Source organism: Nyctibius grandis, chromosome 1 (assembly GCF_013368605.1).
Source record: "Nyctibius grandis isolate bNycGra1 chromosome 1, bNycGra1.pri, whole genome shotgun sequence".
Lineage (NCBI taxonomy): Eukaryota > Metazoa > Chordata > Aves > Nyctibiiformes > Nyctibiidae > Nyctibius > Nyctibius grandis.
Window position 1 is genome coordinate 7,439,377 of NC_090658.1, and position 27,941 is coordinate 7,467,317.

The 27,941-nt window shown below is 40.9% G+C and overlaps 2 protein-coding genes across 5 annotated transcripts in view; one reads left to right on the plus strand and one right to left on the minus strand.

Annotated features, from left to right (window-relative positions):
• The window catches only part of MACROD2 (mono-ADP ribosylhydrolase 2), an 896,855-nt gene that overhangs the window by 91,195 nt on the left and 777,719 nt on the right, over window positions 1–27,941 (plus strand). The gene's annotated exons all lie outside the window — the stretch shown is intronic.
• Window positions 15,357–18,581, minus strand: FLRT3 (fibronectin leucine rich transmembrane protein 3). The gene is made up of 2 exons (XM_068410898.1): window positions 18,474–18,581; window positions 15,357–17,351 (listed from the first exon to the last, which is right to left on the minus strand). The coding sequence occupies exon 2, from the start codon at window positions 17,304–17,306 to the stop codon at window positions 15,357–15,359; it is 1,950 nt and encodes a 649-aa protein (XP_068266999.1). The 5' UTR covers window positions 17,307–17,351; window positions 18,474–18,581.

Sequence of the window (27,941 nt, forward strand, 5' to 3'; positions counted from 1 at the left end):
ATTATACTCAGATGCCCAAGCCTGAAAACAGAATGTAATTTGGCATTTGTGCATAAATGGTTCCTGAACAGGGATGGTGGGGAAGCGCTGAAACGATTCTTTATTTAGTTATGCATGTAATAGGTAAACTTGGTTATTTTGTTCTTGCATTGTAAATGTATCGGGTTTTTTTAATTAGGTGGCTATAAAGAGAAAAAGGCTGCAGTTAAGAACAGTCAATCAATATCAACCTTTTTTGGTTTTTGGTCAATATTTAAGGGTAGTGCTAGTACTGGAGAAGCCCTGCTTGCTCTAGAGCTGTAAGAAACTGGTAGGTTTAAAAAGGACTCCTGTGTGTACTCTACATGACTAAAAGATATTGCTGGAGCTTTTCCTGTGGTTGCTGTGCCGGTCCTTTGGGTAAAATGTGAGATAAAGCCTGAGGTGGGGCCTGGGAAGTGTCTGGTGGTGGTATTCATGGGCTGCATGAACTTGTCTCCCAACAGCAGGATTGTGGTGTTCCCCGATGCCAGGGAAGTTGTGTGAAGATGAATGTAGGAGTAGTGGCAGATGTGCTGACTGAAGAGCTGCATCAGGAGATGAGCTGACATATAGCTAGAAAGTAAAGTCATGTATGATGTCTAAGTGATAAACACGATAAAAACTTGCTGAGGAGCAGCTTGGATTACAAAGAACTTCTTGCCTCTTTCATGTCTCATGATAATGAAAGGGTCCATTCTTATTCAACATCTTTCAAATAGGGTTCTAATTAAGCAATAACTAATGAAATACGAGATTAAGCATCAGCAAATCTCTGGTGGTGAGACACGTGCCCAGGGCAAAGTCCAAAATAGTTTTGTAAAATTTGTATTTGAAACAAAGGAAAAAAAAGTTATTAGAGAAACGGGAGATGGATCCTGTGAGCGCAAATGCAGATTGAATTAATTTTCTTAGTGCTATGCTGAACTGGAAAAAATGTAAAATTAAATATGTATCCCTTTTAATGTGGTTGCTATATCTTCACCACAAATTTTTAAAAAAATGCATCTGTAACCAGATAAGAAGATGCTATCAGGCACTTTTAATTTTAATTAAGGTTTAACCTATTGGAGGAATATATATTTAAAGAATTAATTAAAATTCTGTTCACTGTATAAGAGATTTCAGTATAGGAAATGAGTTAATTGCGGTATCATAGGGGATCTGTGCTTTGCAAGCTGTTTTGTGATGCTAAAAAAGCATCTTCGTGTGGATGATCGGGACCTCTCGGGAGAACCAGAAGATGATGATGGCTGCCTTCTTGGTTTAGTTTGAACAAAGTAGTCGCTGGTCTTGCTGCATCTGTGTGTGTCAAACAGTCTTATTTCGGTTTCTGTTTTTCTTCAGGGTGGGTGGCTGGCACTAATGCTCAAAATACTTGAGATAATTGGGCATAATTTGATTGCATCATGATAATCCTGTATCTTGCACGAAGGGCTTTTAAGGTGGTTAAAATACCTTTAAAGACTGAAGTCTTTCAACGCTGTCATTCTTGATAACCTTGTATCATTGTGGGTTTTTTTTTCGTTCTGCTGAACATACGAAGTTACTGCTGGAGTTCCTCAAGGATCAAATCATGCCTTATTTAATATTTTCATTAGCAGCCTTTACAGAAGAATTAGAAGCATGCTAAATAAATTTGCCGACTCCAAAGCCGAGAGACGTTGGCAAGGCCGGGGGAGGACTGGATTATTATGTGAGAAGAACCGCTTTCCTCTGCCGTTAATTGGTTTCAGGAGAATGTCATGTGCTTAAGGACAGATGATATTAATTTCTGCTATAAGCTCACCCTCATCATTTGGGAGCAGCAAAGAATGAAGGTGTCCTGCTTGTATTTAGGAAGATGAATTTAAACTGCCACAGGTCGAGGAAGGGTAATTAGGATGATGGTGGAAGGATTGGCCAGCCTTTTTATGAGTAGCCTGGAAGAGCTTGGCTTCAGCCTAGAAAAACAAAAGCTGAGAGAAGACAGGATTGCTCTCCATACGTATATGGAAGAAAGAAAAAAAGTAAAGCTATTTAAGCTATAGGATGGTTTTAGGAGGTGTTGAGTGTAAATATGGAATCCACTTAGGCTGGCAGGCAGGTTATTTCTCACCCCCTGTTTGGTGCTTCCCCATGGGCACGCTGCCTTGAGCATTAATGAGTCTTGGCAGACCCCAAGGTCAAGCGTTGGAAGTAATTCTCTTCAGAGCACATTGATTGGGGAGCTTGCTTTAAACGATTGCTTTGAAAAGAAAGAACAAAGCTTCTAGAGGAGAAGTATTTAAGAAGCGAACGTTAACGCATAGGCAGCCCTGTCTTCCTTAAGGATTTACTGCTGCTCTTGGTGGTTGCATGGACGTGCCAGACTTCTTCCGACACCTCTGAGTAGGTGCCAGTCTGTCAGAGCAGCTCAACTAAAATAAACCTTTCTCCCACTCTCTGCCTGCTATCGACCCTTTGAGAGAGAATTACCTTTTAAAATGTACTAGGCTGTTCGCTGGGCTTTTATTCTGCGGCTTTAAACTAGTTTTTAAATGAGCAGAGAGGAGCTGAAAAGTGTTGGCCACTTTTAATACTGTCATTTAATGATCTCATCCTTTGAGCCAGTGTTTGTGGAGAGATGGCTTATCTTGAGCCGTTCTCTCCTTTCCTTGCCTGTTTTCCACAAGAGTGTCTCCTATTGTATTAAGCCAATAACCCTTTTTATATAGGTCAGCATATAGTATTAATGAGCTTTTATACCGTGGTTATAAATGTCACACACATTTCTTGGAGTAGGGAGTGGGGAATAGAAAATATTGCCTGGATTTGTTCTTTCCTTTCCAACAGTAGATGTGTGAAACAGTTGACCTTCTGATAGAAAAAAAAAAATTCGCTTTGATTAATCAGAGGCTTTTAGCTTTTGTCATTTAAAATGCAATACTAAACACCAAATGTGGTGCTTGCCTTCAAAAGCATCTGCTTTAGGAAAATTTCAGACATGAAGTTGCTGTGAGATAGGTGTACCTGTAATAAGAGAATTTTACAGGACAACTTGCAAGTAAAAGTTGAGAGCTTTTATTTGTCTTGTGAACCTGCAGTATGTTCAGAAGTGCTCAGCTGTGATGAACCTCTGCTTGCAGCAGAGCAACGTGAGTTTTATCACCGCCTCAAAAGGCAGCAGGATTAGTGCTGACAGAGTCATAAACGTAGCAGGCTGGGCTTATACCAGGAGTGGCCAACATGTCTGACTCGGTGTAACGTGTCCAAGGCTTCATATGGATGGCAGGAATAAGAAAACATCTTGCATAGCCCAGAAAGTCAAGTAGTGGGAAAGATACACAAGTGGCTCATTGAGAGGAGGTGGTAGCAGCTCTCCAAGGCTCTCGCTCCTGCCTTCTTGAGTGTCTGGATTGCAGAGCGCTCCAGTAATGTCCTCCTTCAGGGTTTCTACTATTCAATTTCCTCCAGCAGCAACCACTCCAGCACAATGTTACTCCTGGTAAGATGCGGTAGCCCTAGTGCTGTCGCTTCCATTTTGTTTTCAGCCACAGTTATCTTAGTAAACAAAGGACTGAACATCTGCAATTCTGCTTTATCAAATGGTCCTATAATGCTGCAAACAAAGAAAAGGGGAAGCTGAACACATTAGAAAGTAGCTTAATAAATTAGTGTTAGTGTTGTAATTTGCTCAGTCTTTACTTTTGGATTTTGGCTACGTAGCAAAAATTGCTTGGAAGAGCAATTAATTTTACCATAAGAATGATGATGCTGTATACAGAAAAATATCTGACCATATGTTTGTACTTATTTTAAAGGACAATGACTGATGAAATTTAAATTAAAGGGAAAAATAAATTATTATTATTAGTATACATTATACTTTCGAAGAAAATGGAGAATAGATGGATTTAGAGCCCTAATTTTCTCATTTGCATTATGGCTGTGCATAATACATGCTTTTGAGACTTCTGGGTAAGGGTCATCTGAAGAGCATTCTTGAATGGCAAAGTAAATACCACAGATTTTGCAGTGATAAACAGATGATCTGATATGTACTTGCATGGATTTCAGTATTTTACAGCTTTTTGCATATCTGGTTAGTACATTTTACGTTCCTCTGGCATATTGTGCTTGTTCCTTCTATTGCTGCGGTTGGGCTAAGAATTACTGTCAAGTTGTAAGGTCTTTTTCAAGCTGATTACTTTTAAAAATCGTTAATGAAGAAATAATATTTCAAAAAGGCCTTAAAAAGCACATTTTAAAAAAAAGATTTTTCTGGACACAGAAAGTAAATACTTACAGGGTTTTAAAATCAAGTTGGAATATGGCATTTACTCACTATGGTGGGCAGGAGTGTGTGTTCTTTTTTTTTTTTTTTTTTTTTCTTTTAATTTCCTACTAGTTTTAGTCTAATAGGAAACACCTGCAATTATCATTGTTGCCTTTCACCACATAGGGCATGGGTTTTTTCTAGGCAGGTACAATGATTACTCCTGCAAAACTGACAATTTAACAACAAACCCCCCTTGCAGCGTTCAAGGAACCTGCATCATCAGCATGTAATAACGTATTATAGGCATTACGTAGCAAGCGATTCTTTTACCATTAGAGAAATAGTCAAATCTGGGTCAGCCCCCAGGAGAATAAGAGTTTAAAGGTCTGGGACAACTTCCTAATGCCTGTGTATCAATTGGCCACCTCCCTGTTGTGCTTCAGCGGTTCACGGAAGTGCTGGCAGTTTTTCATGTGCTCTCTGAGTCCTGTGCTGAGGTTGCTCATCTGTGGGCTCACAGTGCTGCTGTCCTCTTTCGAAAGAGAGATGCTTCAGGTTGGTGTGCAGTGTTTTAGGACTGATGATGGGGCTCTTTAGATGTCTGTCGTGCTTGGAATGGGTGACATGCCATACATTTATACCTTTACTCATATTAGGTAATTGGGATGCATAATGCCCTAAAATAATCTTGGTGCCTCTCTTTAATTTTTCTGTGAACAGACCTAAAAAAAAAAAAAGTAAAAAAAAAAAAAGTAAAAAAAAAAAAAGTATTGGAGGCGTTGGGTCTTCTGTCTCAGCAGTGTCTAAAAATCCTTGGAGGAACTGAGGGCCACTCCTTGCCTTCCTGTTCTCACTGCCATTGAGCCTGTGGTCCTTCTAACATAGCACTAACCTGCTCAGCCAAATGGTAGATGTCATGGAGATATCTTCATGTTTGGCTTTTTTTGTGTGTGAGGTGAAGCAAACTTCAGTAATCCCCCATCTGACTATGGAGAATAAATGTGAAGTTGCTTTTGGGCATACTTATTATTCCATATCCTCTTTCTTATTCCTGTTTGTTTTCAGGACGTGACACTAATTTGCACTTGCACAGTTCTTCTATCTTGATTACTAAGCAGGCTGGATGATGTGAAGACCAGCGATGACATTTTGAAAGACCAGACGCTTGCCAGTGTCTTTAAAATTCTCTGTTTTCTTCCTTGTCTGATCAAGACCCAGGGTGAGACCTCAGAGGCAGCTTCCTACAAACGCAAAAGCAGTCAAAAATGTGATCCCTGGCTTGTTGGTCAGATGAAAGTTCATCCTAATTTTTTGTTTGCAATGAAGCAGTAAGTATGGCTGACCATTGACCAGACCTAGCACAGGTGTCAGCACCTGCTGGAGCTGCTTCTGGGACGGGGAAAAAAAAAAATCTCCCCCCCCATACTGTGTTTTTAGCAGGCTGTAAGACATGACCAAATGCCTTGGCAGGTCTCCAGCGCCCGTTGGTGCCTGGCATGGTTATTTCCCCATCTTCAGGAATGCCGCTTCATTCTGGGGAAGGACTGAGCACGTCCTAGAGGGGTTCATCAGTTGATGGAAATGGACCCGAGCGTACCCAGACATGAGCTGCTTCTGTTTTAAGACATTTTCCTATTTATTTTCTTTAAGCACCAGTTTATGGCAGTGCTGTACAGATTTCTATGAATGACTCTGAGACAATATGCATTTTATTCACAAACTAGCTTGCAAACCTTAGAAAGAGGTCTATGATGTGGGGATTTGACATAGTATCTTGCTGGAACTAGTATGCAAAACAGAATAAGAAATATTTTTAAGGGCTAGCCATATTTTGCTTCTCTTGAAAGTATTTTGCCACTGAAATCTTTGCATCAGCCAACTGCTGCAGAAATTTTGCATAATCCAAACCAGGCTTTTGTTAATACTTCACTAGTATCCTTTCAACCCACTGAATGCGTTTTAATTGATTTGGAGGGATTATACTGAAGGATAAAGTTAGTCTTTATTAGCAGAAGGAGAAAAACGAGTAATTTTTTTTTTTTTTTAAATAAAACAGTGTTTAATGTGGTAGTGAGTACTTTCAGTAGTGTTAGGTATTCTGTGGAGGAAAAATAAAATACCTGTCAAAAATGTGCTGATTATGGCAGCTTGCCCAGAGCTAACCTCATTGCAGTAAAACCTCCCGGACCGGAACGGGGTGCCATTCATGCTGTTCACCTCCTGAGTTGTTTTTGCAGCGTGTAAACCCAAAGCCAACAGCTGTCAGGTTGCAAACGGCTGAAGAGCGGTGTGGCGAGGCCCCGCCGAGTTGCTGGGCTCCTGTCCTTTGGAGAAGGTGTCAGCCAGGCCATGGCAGCAGTGGCCGGAGCCTGGAGGAGCTGAAAGTGTGGGATTAGGAGAGTTTACATCCTTTGACTTTGTACAGGATCAGTGGATTGAAATCACTTTGATAGGTGCTTTTTGAGGATTTTGCAGGGTTGGTTGTTTCTTGATTTGTTTGGGTTTTTTTTCAAGTCTCTGGAACTAAACACTGGGCTTTGTGCCCCCTAGTTTTGCAGCAGCACTAGTATTGAGTTTAAAGTGGACATTAAGACAATCAAGCCTGTACTGACCGTATCAGCGGTGTGCTCCTTCATGGGACACAGAAATATCACCTTCAAATCAATATCAAAGACAGACTCCCTTCCCTTCTCTTCCCAACCTGCTGCGGTTGCTTTGGGAACAAGATGCATTTCTTGCATGAGCAGCCCCATGGGTCCTTTTGTCCATATAGCTGGGTTTGTGAAAGTTTGTTTTGTTTTTGTTTCCCCCCCCATCAGTAAAACAAGAAATCTACCTGCAGCATATTGTGGCGCACTTATTTTCCTAATTAGCATCTTAGTGTAATGTCTCTCCTTCCTTCCCCTTTTCTCCCATTCTCTAATAGCCTAAAAACTAAATTGGCAAACCACTTCTGGTGCTTTTAATATTTAATGACCAAAATGATACAAATATTAAGAAAGTCAGTTGATAACACAGGGAAAATGGGAAGATGTTGATGAACCATGCTGTGCAAACTTCCATTTACTTCTATGCAGAATATGTATTGAAAAATATCGTGGGGGAGGAGGGTGGCCTTAATTAAAATGTGCTCGTGATAACTAGCATTGGGTATGAATTCAAATAGACCAAACCTTTAAAACTTATTTTACAGGTAAAACTGCTGGGTATTATGTCAAATCATCCATGCTTGAAAGCTATGTCATTTGGTCTTTGGGTTGTGCTTGTTTTTTTTTTTTATTAAACCATAGCATAGGATAGTAATAGATTTCAGATTTTGGGACAAAATTTTTTAGGACAAAACTGAAAACTTGGGACAATTTTTTTTGGAGAAAACCAGTCCCTATTACTGTTGTTTTCAGAGGTCTGGGTGCATTCAGCTCCTCTTAATGCCTCTGTCAGCACCCAAGGAATGCACTGATCAGTGCAGGCCCGTCATCTGTTGGGTCCCCAGGCCAGCAGATGATGAAAAAGACCTGACACAGAGCACTTACTGACACAGATAAGCCATGATAAACCAAGTAGTTATTCTTATTTTCAGTGTAAGTCAGTTTTCAATAGTAGAAATGTTATTTTGTGGTGTTGCATCTCTCCCCCAAAATTCTCTTTAATTGACCTTGCTTAAATATACGCCGGAGGAGAGCAGCGTTTGAGAGCAGCTTCTTAGGAATATATGATTTTTTTTTTCTTTCTTTTCCCCTTAACATCTATTTTTAAGCTCAAGTATTAGTGGAGATTTCCAGAGTAAATATTTTGTGGATGTGCCTACCTTGGATTTAATAGCAAACTCTTTAAGGCGAGTTTAGCACCATTCCACTGTGTATCAATAAGTACAATTAGCAATGAAGAGGTTTTTACATGCAAATCAGTCATGTTTACTGAACAAGCTCTCTCAATAAGATTTAAAAAAAAAAAAAAAAAAAAGAAGATAAAGAAGAGCTTAGAGGTAGTTATGGTCCTGCTAGTGCTCAACCTTCTTGACCCTTTAAAGTACTGACAAATTTTCTTGTAGTCAAAAGCAGCAAGACATAAATAGGAGAGCTGAGGGGTCTGAGACAGCCGTGGATGAGCTGTTTATGTCCTACGTGCAGTTCCACCGCCGCCTTTTCTCATTTATCTGAGGAAATTGCATGAGGTCAGCAATTTAGCTCCCCCACTGGTATTCTCCTGTACCTGACTTTTCTCTTCATTTGGCTGCTAAGTGCTGAATTTCAGCGACCAAAACAACTCCCAAGATCTGTGAATACTGTGAGGTTTTTTTTCTTAATTTTTATTTTAGGAGGCTGTATGTCATCTCTGTAGAGAGAAATGAAAAGGTTTTTAGTGGATGAAGTAGGTAACATGCCATTAAAGAGTTCTTAGAGTAAAATAGTTGCTTTAAAGACATTAGGCACAGAGGTTCTGCATTATCAGCTAATGCCCTGAAATGATGTTTGCTCACTGGGTTAGCACTTTCCCTGTATATGCCTTTCTATCTGTTAAGGAGCTCCTGTTCCTTACGGGCAGTACTCTGTCAGGCTTCAAAAATAAGTCTTCAACATTTCTTGTGAAGACTATTGAAACCAGGTAAACAAAAAAACCCCAGCAGATTCTGTAGTTGTCCACATTCTCGCGCTGAGTTCAAACTGTGTAGAAAATGAAAACAGAGTTTATAGTTTTGCAATGCAAATAATTTTTGTTTCTGATTAATTGTACTTTAAATAGGGGATGAGCATATATAGTACGTGCAATCAAAAAGTGCGTAGGGTTTATACAGGCTTGGGTTTTGCATGTACTTCTGGAGTAAGAGTTACAGCATGACTTCTTAAATCCTCTGCTTTGTCAGAACATCAGCATTCCTGGGTAGAAGGGTTTACCTCTTTTAAAAGTTTTGTTTATCATTGAATCCATGGAAGAACAACACTTAAGGAAGCCAAATTAACTCCACTTTATACATACAGAGCATAGCCTAAGATGATGCGTAAGGTAAGGACGCTTTCACTTATCCTCTGAGTTGCTAATGCTTGTTGTAGTAATTTAGGAAATGACACTAATATAGCAGGCTCAGAGCTGGACAAGGGCTTAGATTTCACAAGTGTTACCCAGCCACAACGATTTCTGCTTCTAGTCCATAACTGTGTATGTAAATTCAGCTGCTCGTCTGCATCTCAAAAAGCCCCAAATTTTGAATAGGATCTTACGGTGGTGAAAACTGATCTCGTTACCCTAGTGCAATTCTTGCAATAAAAGCCCGACTTCAAGTTAAAAACCTGGAAAGTGTTATTGTGAGGGGAGATGGGGAAGGAAAGTTTGTGGGGAGCTCTCTTACCCCACCGGCACCTGCCTTAAATATGAGTTGATGTGGGATAGGTGTTCACTTAAAATTGTCAACCAATTCACTTTTGTATCCAATTAAAACTGAAAGATTTGGAGTGAAACAATTTGTCTCTTGAGTTAAAAAAAAAACAAAACAAAACAACAAAACCAAAAAAAACCCCCCAAAAACCCCCCAAAACCCCCAAAAAACCCCACAAAACCACCCCCCCCAACTAAACAAAACCTATCCCCAGAAAACATCTGTTTTCAAGTAGAAAGCCAGTTGCCTAGTAGGCATTTATCAGAAACTAAGAGCACTGGAGGAAATCAGTATTACATAAATAGGATATGGCACTTCTGATCTAAATTTTTAAAAGTATTTTGCATAAATTAAAAAAGTTAAACTATGCATAATATGTGCATAATTCCATGCTTTTGAAAATGATGTTCCCATAGTTAATGATTAAAGAACATCGTGCAGTCCCTTGATTTGGAACAATTAAACCTTCCACAGCTGCGTCTATAGATAGATATTCCTTAAGCTCGGCAAGGGGACAGGAGCGGGTGCTAGTGCTTGGCTATGATCCGATCCCTTTTATTGATTACTTGAGAGGGGCTGTTCAGGACAGAGTATCAGCCTATATGAATACTATCAACCAGCTTGAACAAGTCAGATTATTTAATTAGCCCTATTAAGATGCTTCTATTTTTATAACTTATTTATGAGTGCTCTTGCTAAGCTTAGAAGGTCCAGCTTCAGTCTTCAAAAAGCACTTTCAGCTCATGTTCTTAATCTTGAGGGGTTTTATACCGTGATTCCACTATGTTTTCATCCTAAAAAAAGGCTAAGGGGCTCTGAAAAGCAGTTGAAGTTGGGTAATAAGACTTCTGCAGTCCTGGCCTGCAGGTTTCAGGTGTAGGACACTTACGATGTCCATGCATGATGGACATCTGCTCGGTTTCCAAAATGTGTGTTGTGTGCCTTTCCCTTAGACCACCAATAATCCAGAGGATGGTTATTTCTTTTAACATCCATTTTGGTGAACTGTTTTTCTTTCCCCTAGGACGGGAATGTTCCCCAGCCACCACTTAAAGACTACTGTAAAATGAGTACCTTGCTTGATGTCCAGTGCTGGTAAAACGCGGATGATGCTTGTTCTGAGCTAGATGCTCTGTCACTCTTTTACTGAGATCCATATACTTCGTGTGTTTTTATGTAGTTTTTTTTTTGAGAGGAGCAGGAAATTATTTGATGAAATAACTATTAAATCAAACATACATATTTAAAAAAAAATTTAAAGCAACGGTGTCCAGAGTCTGATACCTGTGTCATGGCTGTACCTTCAGAGTGTTTGAAAAGGCTCTAGTTTCATCACAAGGGCAGGACTCCTACTCCACCACCCCCAAAATTAAATTTATTGGCAAAGAAAAACCACGCTTTCAAGTGTAAAATTTTCATGTCTGAATTCAGTCAATGGGCTTTTCCTTTCTGGCTAAACCACTCCTGACTAGTTTGGAAGAAGAAACTCCCCACTTAGGGAATAACTCTGTGCTTTGTAAGGTAAACTTCACTGGTGGTAAGCCTGGCTTGTGGCTTGAAGCTTTTGTTGTTGTTCTGGTGTCAGTGAAGAAACAGTTAATTAAACAAAGATCAGTCCTAGGGTCATGCTGAAACAATAGATGGATTGGGAAGCAAGGGTAAGGTGTTTTGAAAGCAGAGGGTATTTGTGTGAATTATGGTTCCATCCAAAACAAATTTGGTTTGGGTAAATCCAGGCAGATGGCCTCTGCCAGCTCACATTTGAAGATCTTACCCAACTTTAGCTGCAAGTGAATATGCAAAATTGCATCCTCTTACTTAGCAGAGAAGTCTATATATGTGCTTAGTGTGTTATGTCGTCAGTAAATTACTTTAATGGCAAATAAGGCTTTATTATTTTGCTCTTGCTTTATTGCATTTGCTGCTCTACATTCAGCATGTACAGCGTTGGCACAATATAGCTTGCATGCTAGCTAGTGCATTAGCAGAAGAAATGGTAACTGTGTTCCAAGACCGTGATACTTTGATATTGGTACTGTTAAAGCCAGAAGAAACAAAAAAAAGACCAACCCAACAGTTGTTGCATTTCCAGCTGCTGTACAAAGGTAGGAAATAATAGCTTATAAATGAAGCAAATTTAGTTCTGGAAGGTACCGAAATGAGACAAAATTAATAGGGTTTCCAAAGTACTCGGGTTTTTTTTGGAGTCAGCTTTCAGGTTAAAACGGAACTGTGAGCAATCCAGGATAGCAATATAAATAAATAAAAAAGGGTGGGCAATAATAAAGAATGTAAAAGATACTTGGCATAGTATTTTAATAAGGAGGATGCTGATTAAGTCTGCACATGGGTTTAGGCAACGCTGAAAAAAAATTCCACTCCTTGCTCCACAATTAAATATTGAACAGTACACTGAAATAACACGGAATTAGAAAATGATTTGAGATAAATTTAATGTGGATTAATGTTATTTTGATAAATGTGTGGAGTAAACTGCTCAATGTAGTAATCCGATTTGCCTACGTATATAACTGTCTAATAGAATGGATTTATGAGTGGTGCTAGAGAGCACTGCGTGCTATAACTGCTGCGCTATGATAAGTATAAGAGTCTTGAGAGACGGGCATGACATGGAGCAGAATGGAAATTTGTTTAAGTATCAAAAGAAAAAAATGAGTCTAGTTTAAAATTAATCTTTCACTTGCCAAGTTAACGCATTTTAATATTACGCGTGTTGCATAAAAGTTGGTGTAGAACCTAAGGAAGATCTTGTATGCATGATGTGCCATTTTTTTCCCATGGACATCAATTGCAATAGGAGGATACCAGCTCTCCCTGCAAACCTGGCCTAGTTCTTGGCAGAGGACTGAATCACTTGTCCAGGTTTTGACCCTCTTTCTGCTGGAGATGAACCAGCAATGACTGGGCCAGCCTGCTGAAGTTGCTTTGGAATTGTCTCACGATACATAAATTTCACATGGAGAGTCCTTGTACTTAAGGTTCACATGCAATTATCTCCTCCTCAAGTGGCAACTTTTTTATAGCCCATGTGACCTTTGAGTGGAGTCACCCAAGATGCACAGTAGATGGTATGTACCCCTACTGGGCTACCTCTGGATGAGGTGCCTCAGGAGACACGTGGGAGAGTACTCATTGAGTTTTCTTTTACCCTTTTCACAACACAAATTTGGAGTCAACTAGGAGAGAGGTTTTCATGTCAATAGCTTGAAAATCAGCAAAACCTATTTAATTTTGTTATTGGAGAGCTGATGGCATAGAACTAGTAAACTATTGCTGGTGACCCAGCCATTAAATGGATCTCAGATGTAAGAGTCCCGATATGCTAGCTTAGATGAAAAACAGGTCCATCTTCTCCATCTGCGTTGGTTTTCCTTTCCCACTTACTGGTCGGGCAGCTTTTTGCACAAGAACGTAATGAGACTCCACATGCTTAGTCTTGGCTTTTTCACCCTTCCCTGTATTTCTACCTGATGGGAAAATAGAGCAAAAGGGTCTTTAGTGCATTATACAGAGCTGAGCACACAGTTGTTTAGCATAACGTGCCCTTTTCTGTTACTTCTGGCATCGTGGATCCAATCAATGTTCCATGGGAAGGAGAAGATGTGATTTGTGTAAGGTCAGTAGGGAAGCACAATGCTGCTCCTCCACTGCTCAGGAACTGGAGGATAAAGGTGAGGTTGAGGAAACAGTACCATGGCACAGGGAGTTTGAAGAGGAACTTCCCTGGGCACATCGGGAAAACGAGGATGAAAGCTGCATGTTACTGGAAGTTTTGGGTCTGCGCAGTTAGATGGATCCCTGGCAGGAGAACTCCTTGCAGGCTGACAGCTGAAACCATCACTCTTGGTGCTTCTCACTGTTTTTTCTTGTCATCTTCTATCCTTTACCACTCTTAGGGAAACGGACAGGCCAAGCACCGCTAACATTCTCTTAAAACTGAATTGTAATTGGTTTACATTCCTTCTTGTCTGAGAAATTGTCCAAAATATTAAGTATTTTTCTTTTGATTTGCTGTTTCTGTTGAAAAAAAAAAAAAAAAACCAAAACCAAAACCTCTGAGGGCTGTAACTCCATGCCTTCCCTCCCTTGCATTGTTGATACACTTCAAAGTTGTGAAAACTTACTTTCCAAGTAATTAATAATAAAGAAACCCTGCAAGTGTGATACTGTCAACTTGAACAAAGAAAAAGGTGAAGCTCATGACCTGAAAAGTATAGCTTCTGACTGGGTTTCCCATCAGTGCACTGCAGAGGTGCAGTATTATTTTGAACTAATTTTTCAGCTTTATTCATCAATAAGACCAATATTTTTCATAGTTAAGTTACGTATGAAAAAGTGGGTATTTTATTTTTTTCCTTTTTTTTTAGTTTTTAAAAGCTTGATACACGTAGCGTTGGATCAAGGCACATACAAGACTGGCCAAAGGGCGTACAAAGCACTTTGGTTTTTAGTTGAAGAAACAAATGATTTACGGCAACAGAGAGTGGCGTGGGGTTTAAACATGAAATAGCTCATAGTTCAGTAGGAAGGCAGAAAGAAACATGTTACCTTACAGATTTGTCAAGGAATTTTTGGAAAACTGTGACAGTAATGGGCAGTATTCCTGACTGTAATGGCAATATATTGAACACATACCTGCATACCCCCTGGGTATACGCTTTAAAATAGCTGTATTCCCCAATTGTCTGTTTACCTTCATGACTAAAGTTTTTGAGACCTTGCTTATATTGCCTGTTTTTTTTTGTCTTCTTTTTTTCTTCTGAAACTGCACTTTCAGCCCTTTTTCTGTTCAAAGCAGTTTCTAAGTGTGTCTCTGTCCTCCTGCCCTTGCCTCCCAAATGCCTGTGACCATCCATCACTGTTTTCTCTGTAATAAGCACACCACTGGTATTGATAACCAGAAATCTATCCCTAAACCACATCTACCCCCTTGGTTTGTAAAGCCTAGCGCATTTTTTAAAAATTCCTTGTTAGGAATTTGATTCTTTCTTCCAGGGATCAATTTTTTTTTTTTTAATACGTGTCAACAGCTTCAGTCTCATGCATGTCATCGATTTGATTATTTTCTTTTAAATTGAATTTCACCATTGTTGAATGGATATATCCAGACAGCTGATATTGCCCATTACTACACGCATTTTTGTTTATTGAATATTGTTGTGGTTTACAGATTTAATAGACCCAACATTGAAAATTCTGTGAGTTTTTGCAACCATTTCTTGATCTTCCTGATTTGCCAGGTTCAACATTGTTTTATTGATACCAAAGTGAAAAATGCCTGTGCTTACACTTACAAGGATCTCAGATGAATGTTCTGACTGCTCAACACGGCAAGAAAATTCACTTTCACAGTCAACAAGTCATCTTACTCAGTAGAACACAAAAGTTAAATGGTCTGTAACTTCAATATTAGCAAGGAAAATACAGTACAAATTACTAAAAAATACTAAAATATAGAATTGTGGTCAGGTATCCCCACTACATTAATCGCAGCAGTAGCCTGAAATTTGAAACTTTTAATAAAAAGTTCTTAAATATAAATTATATGGCAAATGTACAGTACATTGCTTTGTCAGTCTTTTAATCCAGTGTTTTGCAGTAGAACAGCAACCGTTAAGTCAGTCTTTTCTCGTTTTCTTTAAAAAACAAAACAAAACCAAAAAACCCAACAAAATCCAAACCAGTCTTTCGTGTCCTTCAGTATCATGAGTGTGAATGATCTGAATCTGGAATACCACTGTCTCTGTAGCTCCTGTTACTACTGCTTTCACTGTGGCTGTTCTTGTACAGATTCATGCCGTTAGGTGGAAAAATGGTGTGTATTACAAATTCCTCCTTGGACACTTGGTCGTTGGTTATTGGTATCATCTGGAAAGAAGTCTCCCTGATTTCTAGGATGGAGTTATCCTTCTTGGTTCCCGCTTCGGCGTAGTCGTCCTTTCTCCGGCGTCCCTTGCTGTAGGTGCAGTTCCGGGAGAACAGGGACCCGTTTCTGTGGACGTACCAGCAGACCAGGGCCAGCAGCGCTATGGCCACCAGTGCCACCGCGCCGCCGATGATGGCGGCTAATGGCAAGCTGGAGTTTTTGTAAGGTTCTTTCTCCTGCTCCCGGTTGAGGGTCGTGGTAGGGTTGTACATCTTAAGAGGTGCCGTCTCAGTCTCGATGCATTCGGGGGTTTCGTCGGAGAGATAGATGTTGCTGGTTTCCATGGGAACCATGCATACACGGTATGGTGATTCTGGTTCGAGAGCCGTGAGCAAATAGTCGTTTCTGTCGCCCGTAACTATCGTTTCAGTTATAGATCCAAAGGCAGGGCTGTGACCCATCTTGAGCCAGCTCAGTCTTAAAGCAGTCATTGGTAGAGCAACTTTCCAGGAGATGTGAATAGTCTCCGTGCTTACCGATTTCACAAATATTGTAATGATTTTGCGTACCGGGCTTGCTGTGGTTCTGTAGTTTTTATTTAGGTTGGGAGTCTTGATGTCTGGTTGTTTGGTCACAGAAACCGGCCAGTGTCCCTGGGCCGGGTATAGCGTGTTTGGTACCGCAGTAGTGATTTGAATGGTGCTTATCATGCCATCGTCCTTACAATCAAATAGTTCCGCGTTGAGGTCTTTGATAGCCATTCCACGTACTTTTTCTGGTGCCTGACACATCAGTCCACGTACGTTAACTTTTAAAGGCAATGACTGTAACCAGTCGCGTACCCATTTCATTTTGCACCCGCAGTGCCAAGGGTTGTTGCGAAGAAACAGTTGAGTTATGTTGTCCAGATCATCAAAGACACCCTGAGGTAAATTGCTGAGATTGTTATTGGACATATCTAGTCGATACAACTGCCTTAAGTAAGAGAAAGCATTGGGTGGCACACGGTTGATGTGGTTTTCTTGAAGATAAAGCTTTCTTAAGTTTGTTCCCGGCAAATTTACCGGTGCGGCTGTGAGCGAATTGCGAACCAGTGACAGTTCTGTGAGATTGACTAGATTCGTGAAGACTTTGTCTCCTAATCCATGATTATTTAGAAGATTTCCATCTAAAACAAGGCGTTTTAGATTTGTAAGGTCTTGAAGGGACAGCTCTGAAATCGTGGAAATACGATTATCATCCAAGCGTAGCTCTTCTATCGTTTTAGGCAAACCCCAGGGAATGGTGCTAAGGTGATTTCGAGAGAGAAAAAGAAGTCTGAGATAGATGTTGTCCCGGAAAGCTCCATCCTCAATGCTAACAGCGGAAACGGAATTATCATCCAAATGCAGTTCTTCCAGATAAGGAATTTGTGAAAGTGAATCATAAGTAATGGTCCTTATATTATTCTCCTGCAAATGCAGTTCCTTAACGTACTTAGGGAGGTTAGTGGGGAATTCATCTAGGCTGTTGTGGTATAAATATATTCTTTCCACCCTAAGCAAGTTCTTCAGTTCTGAAGGAATCCCAGCATTATTTATTTGATTGTTCTGAAGGAAAAGGGTAGTAGCATCCTCTGGGATTCCTGTAGGAATAGACGTCAAATCGCGATCATTACAATATATGAAACCCACATCACAGCGACATACTGAAGGGCATGGTTTGGCACTAACAGAACAAGGTGCCATCTCAAGTAACAGCCCTATTTTAGTCCAAACTAGGAAGATGCTCCAGGTTACACTAATCATGGTCAGGAATGGTGAGATTTGTATACAGTTCTGATCTTCAACAATCTAAAAAAACCAAACAAACAAAATTATCCAGATCATCAGTGAAGAAACTGCAATGAAAATTCAACATTACAGAAGACATCTGAAACACACAAATTAAACCAAAATTCAAGCTTGTAACACATTTTACTTTCTTTTCCTTACATCAATAATTGTACTAGTTCTTGTACTAATTCAATTAAGTTAATAGGTTATTCTGCATAGTAACTGAAAATAATATAATCAAGTATGTCTGATCTGTGAATTGTTTTGCTTAAGCAAGAAGGCTCTTTCTAAGGATTCTTTTAGACTTCATGTGTAGAGACAATCTTTGTTTGCAGAAACCAGGTAAGTACAGAGCTGAAGTCACACCAGAGTTCAAGTAAATCATTCTATATCTGAAAGATAAAAAGTAATTACTAAGCCAGCTAACTGCCCTGGGAGCCTTCAAGTGAACTATAAAACCCTTACTAAACCCACAAGTTTAGTGGCAGCTATTTTGGATGTGCAAAAAACTCCTAATGGTAAAGCATAAAATGCAGACGGAAGAGCAAGGGCCAGCTAAAGACTTTTTTCCCAAGGTCTTACAAGTGCTCAATGTCACGTTGTGTATCTTACAAATACTGCAGCCTACTTCTGTTGGTTTTCGAGCTGTAGTGTTTAGAAAGGTGAATGTTAACAATTGGTAGGTAGCTAACAACCTGATGCAGCTGGTAGAGCTATGGCTTTCTAGTTGACTGGATGGAATATTTCATTACATGCTTAATTTCATGTTTAAATATTTGCCATTCTCAAAAGTCTTCTTACTAAGCAGTACACTAATAAGAGACTATTTGGCAGGTTTAACCACATTTTCCCATCTTATTAGTTCAAACTGTGCAGGGCAGGATAACATAAATTAACTCTTGAGACTGAAATTGTACTTTGCATTGGTAGTGTGTTTGTACATTGAGCTCAGGTAATTAGTATTTTTATAGCTTTTAAGACAACATAATTCAATTACCATTGTAATTAGGGTTGTGAGAACTTCTGCAAGATGACCTATGCATTAAGCGGTGTCATGACCTTTTCTCTTGAGGGTTCATATCTTAATTGAACTTTATTCTCTGAGGCATGAAAAGAAAAATAAATTAATATTGATCCTACCGTATTTAAAGGTACGAGTAAATTTTGTGCTTGAGGATATCCAGTAAAGAATGTCTTTCTCGCCAGTCACTCTCACGGTTTACTCCATGGAGCTGTTTTTTTCTTGTTGGTGTTGACTCAGATGGTCCTCCTCAGCGGTGTGTGTTTCCTGGCTCCTGGCACGATACTCAATGAGCATTCCAACCAAGATTTATCATGGTACATAAGCACACCAGGCTGGGGCGTAGTAAAGCTTCAGCTTCCCTCTATTTTTGTTCTCATGTAAAGTCTGTGAATGAAGAGCCTCTTTTGTTTGGTTTAATGCCTTTAGCAGGAATTACTTTTCTTTGTAACTCTTACAAACTCTTCTGTGCAGCGTGGTAGTCGGAGGTGGTACCTTCAGCGCCGCGTGATGGAAGCTTTTCATTATGCTGAGGCTTGAAGGACGGCAGCCTCTTCAGGAGGTCAGGAACGGGGCTGCTTTTTCCTGTCCAGAATTATCCAAGTATAAACTTTGTACAGTAGCTACATCCCGATACATCCACACCTCTTTGAGAGAACCATTAGCCAACTCTCACTTTTTAACACTTTTTCCAAATTTGTAATGCAGGAAAGAATTTCTCCCGCGCTGCAAGAACACAAGTTACTCTACTGTAGAAACGTTAGGCAATTCAGGTGGTTTTCTTCAGTTAAAAAACCCACAAAAATTATTTCCTTCCCAGAAAACTCTTTTAAAGCTTTCCTTGAACTCTTAATTTCCTGCGAAAGTAAAAACAAACAAAAAAAATCTGAATTAATAACAACAGGTGGACACTAGTATTCACAGTTGTGTTGCATCCCCTACATAAACCGTGCTCTGCTTACTGTATACATGACTAGCACATCTTGTTTTCCCAAAATATTGGTATTTCAGCAAAATACAGAGCTCTCTTAAGAAAACATTTTGCTGTTTAGTCTCATGTTACTGCAGTTTTGCTGGAACTATGTTTTCCTTTCTTTCAGTAGAAAAATAAAGTCATCCTGCATTGACAGACAGTAACAAAATATTTGTAAATGCTGTTTCCCACCTGATAACAAATGCCACTCCTGCCTCCTTGGAGGAGGCCAGGATGGTTGCTTGCTGTGTGTTCTTGGTAAACTGAGGTAGATGATGCTCCTCCCCTTGGTTTTAAATGCAAAGGGAGATAATTACCATTCAGTAGTTACTGGATGAAAGCGGAAATGGTTTTGATAAATACCGTATTAATATTTGACATTTGCAACATGCTGATTTGGAATTGGGGACCAACTAGGCATCTGTATCAACTCTTGGACAACAGAGATACATATGGGGGTTTTGTCCATGCAATGTGCTTGATTTGCAGTCTGAACTTTTAAGCTATTGTATTTGTCACTTTGCACAGTGGAACTGGTGTTTAGATTAGCATTTTATCTGATTTTTCTAATTTCAAAAAAAAAGAAAAATATTTTCAGTGTTGGCTGTTTGTATTTCTTGAAGAACTCTAGTTATCTGGTTATTTTTGAATGTTTGTTTTTTAATTTGGGCTACTTCACACCACTATTGCACAAAATATCCAGTGAGATACCAAGCCTGTGTTCCCTGAGAGCATGTAGGTAGTATGTCTGAAATACAAGAGGTTAAGTTGGAAATTAAAAAAATCCTTAATGTTTACTTGCTTCTCCCTTTTGTGACTGCATGTTGTCCCGAGAACTGAGCACAATCCTCAGACGTGAAATGCTAGGAAGAAAGAGCATGCTGAGTAATGCTTGCTTAGCTGCCTTCCTAGGAGCTTAACTGCAGTAGCTTCTGGGCCTTCATAAAATATTAGACCTGAACAGAAACAGTTTCTGTTTTAAAACTTGTCTTTTGTAACAAATTTGAAGCAGGTCCATCATGAAATAGCTCAGTAACAATCCCATAGTGACAGGAAGTATGCAATGATACAAAATTATTGACATAGATACAAACCATGCTGCTCTTTTTCATAGAAAAATGTTTTTTTAAAAAAAAGCCCCCACTTTAGAGATGGTGTGACTGTGTCTACTGAGGGAATGGTAGAGCCTTTTTTCTCCTGATGCTGCTTTCATGCTCATCTGAGCTTTGGTTTTGCACCTTGTTTTCAGCAGCTGTGTAATGAAAATAGTAACTTAACATGAGAGACTCCCACTGTGGCATAAATAAGTATTTTAATGTATGCTTTATTTAAGGCAAAACCTCAATCTGTGTGGCCACACTTTAGAATGCATATTTTTTGGCAACTTATGTAATTTGGGTAACTTATGCAATAGGCATTATAAAATGGAACAAAAAGGCTCCATATTCTTGCAGTGTCCAGTTTTCTTGGTCTGTATTACTCAAGTTTGGAGAAAGAAGTCCAGGCTCTACTCCTGAAACTTTGAAACAGAGAGTTGCTTAACAGCTGTATGAAAAATGGTATCTCTTAGGAACTAATGTGAAGTTGTGATAGAGGGTATTTTGTGGAAGTATATTGTGAAGTAGGAATATAAATTTCTTAAATAGGCCTTTGAAGGTTACAATAACTCTGAAGTACTTACTGAAAAAAAACCCCAACCCAGAACCATAAATTTTCTTTAGAACTTTTAGAGCTGTAAAAAACATGTTAGTATTAAGCAAAACAGAGGCTCTAGTATGCATACATTAGATATATACATACACACACAAGAAACCAAGTTCATTTGTTTTACCGTTCTAGCCTATAAACTGTTTCCTCTTTGCTCCATTTGATAGTCATCCCTTCCTTTATTGCCGCTATTATAATAGCAGTAATGTGTAGGATTAAAATGAAAGCACTAAAGCTCATTAAGTTCTTGGAATTTTTTTTATCCCTTCTCTCAAAATTACATGAAAACAAGAGAGAGAAAAAGAAAAGCAGGTCGCTTTGGAGAAGACGACACTGTTTCAAAAATGTGGATTAAGACTATACCCCCCACTCCCTTTTCTAACCTTAGAATAGTTTTCTTCAGGTTTTGATTGTTTGATATCTCTCACTTCCCTTTTATATCTCAAGCCATAGCTGAAAACAATGTTTTTGCATATCAAAGGCTCCAGTGATCTGTCTACAGAGAAGAAGGGAATCCTGCTGCCATGCTCCAACTTTCCCCTTCTTGAGCCGTCTCTAAATATTCCCTGACATCGAGTCATTATAGCTGATCCGGCACGATGAAAAGAAAAGTGACCCCCACTGCTACAGACACTGTGTCCAGGTTTCTGCAACATCAAATTGGGAGGCTTCATGGACACATGGTTTTGAAAGAAGCCATTGCTTTTGAACAGAGCAGATTTTTAGCAAGTATGTGCTAAAATTCATTTTTGAAATGCAAAAATGACTTTTATTGGCAACAAAAGTAACATTGGAGCAACTGAACAGCAGCTTCTTTTTGCTTATCTTTATTCCAAGTTGAATGTTTTCATGAACTTTGCTGAACTGCATGGTTAAATTACTTTTCCTGGGACATTGTGTAAGCAAGTGTATGACTACAGATAGCGGTAATGCTTGAGCCTCGCGCGTGCGCTTATCGCTGTGGTACAGCTAAGCAGGGGGACATCTTATTTTAACATGTTCAAAGTAATTTGCACTATACAAGAAAAATGTACCAAAGAAGGACATTGTATTTACTATAAGGTTTGGAGTCCAGCTGCACTCCCTCTCCTGTGGGCAGGTAACAGCAAAAAAAAAAAAAAAAAAAAAGAAAAAATTGAAAAAAAAAAAGTTTTGGTATATTTGAAAAGTTGGGAGCTTTTCTAAAAACGGTGCCAAAGAGATCTTTTCTTTCCAAGCTGTGAAAAAACGTGAATAAAATAAAGACCTGCTTCACTCGAGGTCACACAGTGCTTATTTGAATTTCTAATCTACCTCTGTGTTCTCCGGCAGGAGCTCTGGTAGTTCAGTGGCTTCTTTCTAAGCATCAAAGTAACAGGGGGAAGGGAAACAGCTCGGTATTTTTAGGTTATAAATGACAAGAGTATCGTTTAAAGTTAACATTAGAATATACATACTTGAGAAGCCTAACAATTTTGCTTAATCAGTGTACTTACATTCCAGAATTACCTCTGTATTTGTTTATAATCTGAAACATTAAATGTGCTTATCTTTTAAAATACTTGTGAAGTCAGTCTACTGCATATATTGCCAGTTGAGCTTACAAAGGTCATGCTGCCTTCTTAAATAGTTTCACCAACTTTTTTTTTTCTTTTCAAAAAAGTTCCACAGTGCTAATCTACACTTAAAACAATGCCCATACTTTGTTTTCTTTAAGTGTATTACTCAGGGTTAGTTGATAGTGACAGCAAAATGCTTTCTAAGCATCCTGTCTAGGAGCTGCAATTTCCACGATCATCATATTTCAGGAAGGTGCCCCAGTCTTTTGTTTGGTGCTAGGCAAGCAGAAGGTCCTCTAGCTGTCTTTCCAAGGGGTAAAGAATGCAAAGGATTTTGTTAAAGTGAGAGTGAGCCCTTCAGTCAGCTTCTGTCTCTGTGTTTTGGTGAAATTTGGGGGTTTTCTTCTGTTGGAGGAGGTTTTATTTAGTGGTAGAAAATTTGTTCCCCCTCCTCTTGTGTAGTAGTTGAATATAATACTGCTTTTGTCTTCTTAGTTCTAACTCGTGTCATAAAAAAATGCAAATTTTCATGTGATCTTCCCTCAAATGCAAGTGAATCTGACTTAGAAATGGATTCTGAGTAAAAGCTTGACTCCACGCCTAAGATGAACCAAACCAGTCTTTGCTGTAGAGGATGAAAATGAACTAAGAGTTGTTCTCTTCTGAAGTTTACTTTTAAAACCTTTCCTGGTTTTGAAGATGCTAGGTTGAAAAGATCCAGACTATTATGCTATTCCTCCTCGCTCTCTTGTTTTGCCTACTCTGCTCCTGCAAAGGTTGCACGTTAAAAAAAGCACTTTGAGGGGGAGTATTTTGCAATGGCTTTTGCTTTGGTGTTTTAGGGCTCTTTCAGTTTAGCCAATTATGGCTTCTAGGTTTTCTTTTTGAGCACTGCTTTGCTGAGGTAACTCGCCCGTGCTTAAAAGAAAAGAATAGAGAACAAATGCTGCCATTGTTTCAAGGTAAAATCCATTTTTTTTCCCCTCCTCTTGACAAGTTTAGGTGGAATTATACCTGATAGGGAGCTCCTGGCACAAAACATTAGGCATATAAAAATATTACTTAAACACTGGGTAAAGTTTCAGTAGTTTTTCTTTCCCTTTTAAAACAATTGTTTGCTCATGTCCTAATTATTGCATTTGCTCCTTAAAAGATTAAGACTTAAAAAATCGTGAAGCTGTAAGATTACTTGAATTCTTACAGCTCATGAAAGGAAGAGCAGAGTTTGTGATGACAGAATATATTTACTGAACACTTTTCAAGATGCCTGCCCTGAGTGACTTTTTTAATCACTTATTAGAAATAAATGTAAGCAATCACATATTAATTCCTGGGTGCATTCCTGTGCTTTGAAGTGATTAAGGAAAAAAAAAACCTTCAGAAATAACTAGCCATTAGCATCCATGCTTCCTGCTAGAAGGAGACAAAGATGGCCATCTACCAACCGAAGCCACTTCAAATAATTGCAATGCAAAGTTTGCAAACTCCAGCAATTGCTTTCATTAGTCACCATCGCCTTACGCAATATCTTTCAACTTTTAGCTATTGGTGACAAGGGAAAAATGAAAAAAAAGGAAAAAAAACAAACCCAAACAACCCAACCCAGAAATGCATCTTTATTTTGTTCTTGCTGTAAAATGCATACACTTTATTTCTGGAGATGAAAGCTTGCTGCAAGTTTACTACAGAGTTTTTTGCCCACTGGGGGGTGGTACACGCTACAAAAACTGCGCTTTTAAGAGCCACAAGTCAAGATTATTTTTTTCCTGCTGTCCAGTTTTCTCTGCTTTAATTACAACAAAGTCTTCTGTTGAGAAAAACAGAGGCAGCCTCCAAAGGAGAGGGAATAATAAAAAAAAAAATTAAAAAGAACCACTCTTTCAGAGAGTTTACAGAATCTTATTTCCCATGCTGATTGTATTAACTACGGTATTTATCTGCTCATTCTCCAGTTAAAATAAATTGGTATGAATGTACCAAAAAAAAAAGAGAATTAGCATTTTAAATATATGCCAAGGGCTGTCACTGTTTCTAGTATATAGGAGGAACGCAGAAGGCAGGAAAAAATGCAGCTTTTAGAAGTGATTAAATGTAGATGGAAAAACAGAAAAGCCTGATAGCAGCATGAATAGAAGGATTAGAATAACCTCAGTATATTTTAAGATAATTGGCTTTCTATAAACCCAGGTATACCTTTTGTTTATGAAATACTTGAAAACCGATCTTAAACAGGGCTGTATTGTATGTTTGGGAATAAATTAAAGGAAACTTGAGGGTGGGTTTTCTTTTCTTTTGAGGGAGGGAGGGAAGGGCACTGAAACCTCTGAAGTATGACCTAATGTGTGGCATATATTGACAAGGCAAACACATACGGATCTTTTTGTTTTATAGCAGATAATTCTTTTCTTTGTACACTTGAATTGACAAATGCATTTTTTTCTCTAATTCAAAGAAATGTTCATTAAGACGCCATAACCCCAGGCAGTAGATGGTGAGCATAATTGATGCTTCTATCTTTTTGGGCAATATATTTTAGGCAAGGAAATTGGGGTCAGGATAATGAATTGAGTTGTTTTTTTTAAAGCCTGAACATTTTCAGCCTCTTCTTTCTATACTTTTTCTCTGCATAGAGGATTTACATGGAAATGCAAAACGTGAATCTTCTTTTGCTAAGTGGCAATAAGAAAATGCATTCATGCTCTTTCGAAGGAATATGATCTAACTGTAATGTAATTCTGCATTTCGGTGTGAATCCCTTGAAGAAGGGAAGCGACTTGGCCTTCAGTCCAAATTAGTAACCCATGGCTAACACCACTCCCCGAATTAGTTAATTACACGCACTCCTCGTTGCGTTTGCAACACTCCGCTGCAACTTTGAGTTGGATGCGCCAGGGTTGTGCTCAACCCCCTTTGCGGGCAAAGAAATTAAAATTTAGGCTACCTCAAAGAGAAAGGACCGAGCCAGAAAGGCAGCTGTCTGTGCAAGAGCAGAGCTTTTATTGCCAAAGGGGGTGATCTCAAGAACGAGGCAGGAACCAAAAAAAAACCCCTCCAAAATCAGAAAGATGCTGTGAGCGAGGGCAAATGCGGGGGAGCAGGGCTGCTGCGGTGAGGGGTGGTGAGGGGGATACTCGGGCTTCGCCTTCCCAACTAAGTTGCAGCTCCTAATCGTGGTGGAGGGAATCGGTAAAGGCAAAGGCTCTCGCACATCCAGCAGTCGGGAAAACAGGTTTTTGGGGCGAGAATAACGTAGAGATGAGGTGTGCAAAGCAATAAGCGGATGAAATACTTATTTGCGAGCCATTTCTAAATGCATTTGCTGTGCGTGTACGAGGGCAGAGAACCGCTTAATAAACTCGGAACAGCAGCAAAGTTGATTAAAACTAGGCAAGGACCTTCCGAACGCCCGGAGGATTATCTTCCCCAAGAAAAGTGGGGCGGGTTTGAGGAAATTTGGGCCTGTTGCCTTCTTTCTTAGCGTACGTGCAACCATTTTGTTGCCCATCTCCTCGCCCGCAGACTTTGTGCGGGAGGGCGCACGGCCGCGCGCGCCTCGGGGTTCTCAGTGTGTGCGGCGGGGGGGGGGGGGGGCAAGTTTCCAAACGAGGGGAGAACGGCGGGGTGCGGGCACCAACACTTCCCCCGCCCCATTAAAACCAGGGGCTGGGGGTCCCAGGAGCGGCGGAGCGGGGGGGAGCCCGGCGGCGTTGCTCTGCAGCTCCCTCCGCCCCCGCGGAACGCGGTTTTGCGCTCTTTCTCCCGGGGCCGGTGCAAGGCTGGCACCGCACGGCCGGTTTCGGGAGTAGCCGGTTTGCGCCCCAAGTACACGGCGGGGGTGTGGGGGGGCAAAGGCCGGGAGCAGCTACCGCCGGGGGTGGCCGCCGCGCTCCTGCGCGCCCTGCCGCGCAGCCAGCGGGGAGCTCTCTGCCGTAGCGCTGTGCCTGCACCCCGGGGCTGGGGGTTCTCACTACATATTCCTTCTCTAGCTCCGCACCCCTTCCATCCCCCGACCCGCGCAACTCCCGCGGAGAAAGCGCTTTTATCCCGCACTTACCTGCGGGGCGCGGAAAGGAGCGATCCCGGCTACAGTGCAGCCGCCGCGGTAATTCCACTCGTGGCTGGGAAAGGGCGCGGGGAAGGAGGCGCCGGCGGCCGTGGTCGGGCGCGGAGCGATGCGCCGAGCGGTGCGCTGCGCTGGCGCGGGGCAGCCGCGGAGCTCGGCGCGCGCCCTCAAGTCGCGGCGGTAACGGCGAGCCGCGGGGGGCGGGGCCAGACGTCACGGGGGGGGGGCGGGGCCGGCGGGAGGGGCGGGGCGGGGCGTGGCGCGCGGCGCGGCCGCTAGGGGGAGCAGCAGGCGGCGCCATGGCCGGGCGGGGGCGGGGGAGGCGCGGCGGCGCCTCAGTCCTGTGGGGAGCGGGGGGGTGTGTGTGTGTGTGTGCTGTTCGCTTGTTTCTTAATTTTTTTCCATTTTTTCGGTAAAACAGCGGTGGTGCCGTCGCTGGCTGTGCTGGGAGGGAGGTGGGTGCCCCCTCGTCCCCTCAGCGCTGCTAGTTAAATCCCGAGTGACCGTTTTGGGTTCCCCGGTGTGGGTTGGACTCCTGCTGGGGCAGGCGACGCTGGGCAGGTAACCCCGGCCACGGCCGCCTTCTCCTTGGTTTTCGCCCAAAGATCAAGGGTGGTTGCGAGTTGTACAAGTGCTTTTAAAAGAAAAATATGAATAAATCAGTGTCGCTTTCCTCAGCTCCTGCAAACAAACGGCCGGGAGTGGTGTCCTCCAAAAGCCCACGTCCAAGCTGTAGCACTTCGCTTGAGGCGCCGGGAGCGACGGCGGCAGCTTCCGAAGGTTTAAAGGTTTTCTCGAGGTATTAGCACTTAATACTGTTTAAAATCAGCAAGTGGATAAGCGTTGCGTGGTTTTCGTGCTCCACCCAGAACGGCGCTCGCTTGGAGATACCTTATCGTGCCCGGCGAGACTGAGATTGAGGGCAAGTGAGGCCCGGCTGCTCTGCGGTCTTCAGGGATTTTCCATTGGAAAATAAACTTTCTGCTCTTCTAAGAAAAGCAAAAATTTACGGTGGTCAGAGGACAAGCTAGAAAATATGTTTTTTCATAAAACTTAGTTTCCCTTTACTTGTAGCTTACTAACTTACATGAGCAGCGTTAGATTTGGCAGATGCAGTTGATGTTTCCACTGTTGTTTTTTTAACTTTTCCATCAAAATGGGGGATTCTTTGAAGGCAGACGGCCGCTGCCTTCACGAGTGTCCTGTTCTCGTTAGCAGCACATAGGTGATCTTGACCATCTCCTGCTTTGACGCAGTGTTCACTAGCACAAGGAGCTGATGTCCGGGGGAAGGCAGGCTTCTGAGA

Coding starts and splice junctions, on each gene's coding strand:
- FLRT3 (XM_068410898.1), bottom strand. CDS start 17,306: ATGATTAGTGTAACCTGGAGCATCTTCCTAGTTTGGACTAAAATAGGG.